The 5,124-nt window shown below is 35.4% G+C and overlaps 1 protein-coding gene across 4 annotated transcripts; it reads right to left on the minus strand.

Annotated features, from left to right (window-relative positions):
- Nucleotides 1-595: 595 nt before the first annotated feature.
- Nucleotides 596-4,869, minus strand: LOC107789437 (zinc finger BED domain-containing protein DAYSLEEPER). 4 transcript variants are annotated; one of them, XR_001648851.2, is made up of 6 exons: nucleotides 4,705-4,846; nucleotides 2,376-4,218; nucleotides 2,132-2,284; nucleotides 1,818-1,888; nucleotides 1,655-1,725; nucleotides 596-1,038 (listed from the first exon to the last, which is right to left on the minus strand). XR_001648851.2 is itself a non-coding variant. In XM_016611244.2 (4 exons), exons 2-3 carry the CDS (start codon nucleotides 3,016-3,018, stop codon nucleotides 2,178-2,180), a joined length of 750 nt encoding a protein of 249 aa, XP_016466730.1. In that variant the 5' UTR covers nucleotides 3,019-4,218; nucleotides 4,705-4,869; the 3' UTR covers nucleotides 596-1,038; nucleotides 2,132-2,177. The 4 variants fall into 4 exon arrangements, 1 of the variants encoding a protein (XP_016466730.1); XR_001648848.2 differs by having other exon boundaries at nucleotides 1,655-1,888; nucleotides 4,705-4,858; XR_001648849.2 differs by lacking the exon at nucleotides 1,818-1,888 and having other exon boundaries at nucleotides 898-1,038.
- Nucleotides 4,870-5,124: the final 255 nt, after the last annotated feature.

Raw genomic sequence — 5,124 nt, forward strand, 5'->3', positions numbered from 1 at the left:
CTCAACTCAATTCAATGAAACGAAATTAATAAACAGATATCCTTCTGCAGGAGAATTTGTCCTATCATGTTTTGCTGCGATCGCAAATCATACAATGCGATCGTGGTACACGTTCAAAGGAAAGGAATACATTCATTAAAAAATAAGCATTTATTGACTCGTGTTGTTTTTCTCAATAAATTTTAGGAAATAACACTATTTAGATAGTTGGTGTAACTAGTGGTGGAAAACGGACAAGACGGGTCGGATACGGTTCAAGTCAAAACGGGTAATACAAAAACAAGTAAAATATTCGACCTGAATCATATTTAATACGGATAAAAAACAGGTTAACTGGCGGATAAAACGGTTAACCGTATTATCCGTTCATGGCTTCACATTAGCCTCAACCTCTAATGTGAATTTGCTGCCATGTGCAAACATCTGTTCCTTTAAGGCACCATCCAGTGCTTAGGCACGCTAATTTGGAAGAATTCTATCATAGAATAGGGACTCCACTGGAACAAAAAGGATCCAAGATTTCAACAAGAAAAGTTATAAAGCTGCATTTGCTAAAAATTAAAATACTTCCCAACAGTTTGTAATGGTTCACATATTTATAACTAGAGCAAAACCAGTGAATCAAACTCTTTCTTTTGACACTAAAAGTAGCAGCAAATGAGCAACATACATTGAAATACACCAGCAAAATACGTCAAAATGTACCAGCAGAATATATTTTAACCACCGGCAAAATACTTATTAAGTGTTTACAAAGCAAAATGCACAAAAGTAGACCCTTAGGACATTGTAATAGCTTATCCAGTTGACAACAGTCATTTGAAAGACAATAAAAATGTTGTGGTAGCCGATGCAACTTGTGGCAGAAAGCGGAACTTTGACCAAGAACATCATGCTTGACCATGTATCTGAGTGTTCATCCAACATAATCTGCAGTTTCACAAAACACTGCTTTGCTTCTCGTCGGCAAAAACAGAGGAACCCTTAAATGGTGATACAACAGACTGGAGAAACCATGAAGCTGACCACAAATAGTACCTAAGAAATTTGAAGGATAGCTTCAATATCAGATATTACCATCAAACAAGAACTAGCAACAAGCATCACCCTTAATATCATGTTTTCCCTAATATGGTTCGCGCTATTATGGAGATTTGTTTGGGAAACTTGGAACCTCAAATAGCAAATTCTGAACATGATATTCAAACTGTCACCAAGTGCATCAATCAATTCACCAAACCATTGAGGGAAAACTAGTCTTGTACTGACTGTGATATCAAACAGAAGCAATATCTTGCTAGAAGTTATAATCTGACTTGTTTAGTTTTAGACAAACCAATCAAGAAAACAGGGAAAAGATATTTGATTATATCTCCTAACCACCTCATCTTTTCCTCTCTCTTTTTTCTTCTATTGCGCTGAAAATATGCCACATTTAAAGCTAATTCACAAAAGCATATTATGAATCAGGACATTTTCTTATGAGAAAAGCCGGGAACTGGACACATTTTAAGTCAGCCAAGTTGACAAAATGAAAAAATACAAACAAGCTAAGCGCAAGAGAATCAGGAAAAGGTCAAAAACGCATCACTTGATAATAGTATTAGACAAACAAAGAGGAATTGCAAAATGAAGTATATATACTAGTACGTACCAATAGTCAGCAGGTGCATCTTGCTTCCATATATATGTAGCTAGCTAGTTGTGTTTAGTATTAGGGGAAATCTGAAAATGTGCCCCAAACAATTACCTAGACAGAACTATTTATTATGCAATACAACAAATATGTTCCTTCAGCCTTGTTAGTCTAGGATTACCATGATATAAGGATAGATTATCTAATGCACATCCCACAGATGAACCATTGCGCAGCAGTATAGACTAAATCCTGGAGAAAATGAATGACTTAACCATACAGTAAAAGCTTTAATGGGAGCAGCAACTGAAACAACAAGCACACAAATGTAATATCCCAGAAATAGAGTGACTTGAATTGAGCCAAAAGAAGGGTGATATCATAAAGAAAAACCACCCTAATAAAGAAAGTATATGATGATGCAGCGATTTTAATCTTTATTCATGGCAAACTGAGAAAAACCAAAAGAGAGGGGAGCGAAAACACAAAACTCACCAGAAAGAATCACTTCAAAGCTTAGGTTCCCGGAAGGAGAAACAGCTTAAAGTCCCAAGCCGGATAAGGTTTTACCTCTAAGTTTCGCAAGATAAGGTTGAAGATCAACAACAATCTCATCTTCTTCATCAGACTCGGATCCATCATCAAGATCTTAAACAATTTAAGAAGAAAAAAATAAGATATTACAGCTTATTAGTTATTAAAAAAATAAAATAAATCAATCTAGAGAATATTAATTTACCTTCTCTTCCACAAACCCAATCCCTAGTACATAGTTTTGCCTCAGCATTGGCGAGAAGAATAGAACTTCGAAACCTTCCAATGACACGACCACCAATGCTAAACGTAGATTCAGAAGCTACTGTGGTGAGAGGAATACTCAAGACATCTCGTGCCATTAATGAGAGTTCTGGATATCTATGCATGTTATCCTTCCAAAAGCCAAGTACATCTAGATTCGGATTTGTTTTACGGACAAGAGTGGCTTCCTCCAAATATGTGTCTAGTTGTGTTTTACCTATACTTGACTCCAATTGACTCTCAAATTCATCAAACTCATCAAATGCATCCCTCATTTCATTGCTACCACTACTACAAGCATGATCCCCTGATAATGAGGTTGTAGTCGAAGGTATTAAGTACTCTTTGAACAACAATTGTAGGTTATGTTCAATAACCTTCACTTTTTCATTAGCAATCTCCTCGGGATGAAGCTTTGAAAAGCAAAACTTAACAAACTTCAATTTATATCGAGGGTCCAGGTCAATAGCTATAGATAAAATGACACTATACGACTCCCAATATTTCTTAAACTTCACCAACATCAAAGTGCCCCTCTCACTCATCACTGAATCTCCACTATTTTTTTGTTCTTCCAACAACATTTAAATTCTCCATACATTAGGAAGATACAAATTAGCCGTGGGATACTTACATCCAGAAAACAAAGTCGTAATGTCATAAAATAGTTTAAGAAACTTAGCTATAATCTCGACCCTTTTCCATTCATCTTTAGAAAGTTCGTGTCTAAAATCAATGTCAAGCAAGTTATAGTGAATATAAGCTTCCCGATATTGAAGAGCACTTTCAAGCATTTGATAAGTGGAATTCCACCGAATAAGCATATCTTGGCGTAGCTTCTTAGAACATTGTAGACCAAGATTACTCGGACACTCCACAAATTTCATTATTCTTATTTCTGAATTCTTGATATACTTAACACCTTCTCTAATTTTTGTAATAGTTGCATCAGCCTTCTCTAAGCCCGCCTTAACAATTAAGTTCAAAATGTGATTCCCACAACGGACATGAAGATACTTTCCCTCGCAAACTAGTGAACGCATCAAAGTAAAATGATTCTTTAAATTATTCACTACACCATTATTGCAAGTAGCATTATCCAAAGGGTAAAGATTTTCTTTTGGATTCCACATTCTTTAAGAAAGCTAATCAATAAGGGACCTAAAACCGCGCCTAAATGTGGAAGAGGAACATGACGAAAAATCAACACCCTCTTCTGAAGAACCCAATTTAAATCCACATAATGGGCCGTAACGCACATATACCCATTAGATGTTACTGAAGTCCACATGTCTAATGTTAAACATACTCTACTAGGAATAACTGCAAGCTCACTTTTCAAAAGTTCTTTTTCGCCTGCATACATATTCAAGAGATCTGACTTGGTTGTGTTTCTTGATATGTGCTTGACAACAGGATTTAAGTATAAATGAAGGTCCTTGATGCCTTTATGTTCTACAAAACTGAAAGCATAGTTATGCCTGACATTTTCTCTCAATAAATTTTTTGATCTATTGGTGCACTCTGTCCCTCTTTTGCATTATCCAATGGATGTTTTATCACCAAATGACGCTTCAAATTCGATGTTCCAAATTTAGAATCGTATATATAGTCTTTTCACAAAGCGTACATTTGACTTTAATCTTTCCATCACTATAAATACTAGGCTCTACTACCTTAACAAAAGAATCCCAAACGGTAGACGTTTGTCTTTTTGCTCGTTTTAGCGTAGTTGAAGAGCTTTGTTCACAAGAATCATCAATACCTTCCATTGACATCTCTACCTAAAGATGAAGTAAAAAGAATTCAATTGCATAATGATGAAAACAAACAGATGAATAGAATTCAATCACATAGTGATGAAAAAGAACAGAGAATAGAACTCTGAAGAAATTTCCCAATCTTTACATTTAACTCTAAAAGATGAAACTAATAACAAGTGTAGCAGGGTATTGGCCATATCTTACTGTACTAAAAGTAAGATCACCTTACCATAGAAAATGGACCCCAAAAAATATAAGAAAGTTGGTACCTTAACCAGAAACAACATTAGTTGTTGAACCAGTTGATTCTAAGATGTAATCAATGAATTATCAATTCCACAACATAAATCATTCATCTATTTAAAAATGAAAAGGAAATGGAAACTAGCCTGGAGCTCGATGTTTTGATTTGTTTGGATTTTACTTTTTTCTAGAGAACTGCGGCTATTCTCGTCAAAAAAGGAAGTAAAATAAAGCAATTGAATCAATATGGAAGAACGTTGGTACCTTTTGCACTGTTAATCTGTGACGAAATTCAATCCATGGAGCTTAGGGTAAACTGAAGTGAGAAAGTTTGGGAATTAGGGTAAAATTTGGGGGAGAGAGAGAGGGGGAAGGCAACTGAGCGTGAGAGAAAATGAGAAGGCGTGGGAATTAGGGTAAAGGGGGGGCGAAAATGCTTTTGGGGAGCTTTTGACTTTATTACCCATGGATAACCAGTGGTTACCCATTTAAAATATGGATAATATGGGTAATATCCGTATTTGATCCGTTTTGAAATGTTCATTATCCAACTCATATTTTAGCGGATAATATGAGTGGTTACTTATTTTATTTTATCCATTTTGCCACCCCTAGGTGTAACATATTAGTTTAAAACATACAAGATGTTATTATACATGCATGTTAATGATATAAACATATGCA

This window comes from Nicotiana tabacum, chromosome 19 (genome assembly GCF_000715075.1).
Source record: "Nicotiana tabacum cultivar K326 chromosome 19, ASM71507v2, whole genome shotgun sequence".
NCBI lineage: Eukaryota > Viridiplantae > Streptophyta > Magnoliopsida > Solanales > Solanaceae > Nicotiana > Nicotiana tabacum.

What these genes read in the sequence shown, in the direction of transcription:
- LOC107789437 (XM_016611244.2), bottom strand. Translation starts at nt 3,018, where the DNA reads ATGTTGTTGGAAGAACAAAAAAATAGTGGAGATTCAGTGATGAGTGAG. An exon ending in TTGGGTTTGTGGAAGAGAAG is followed by an intron (nt 2,285 to 2,375) that starts GTAAATTAATAT and finishes AAATTGTTTAAG; the next exon opens with ATCTTGATGATGGATCCGAG.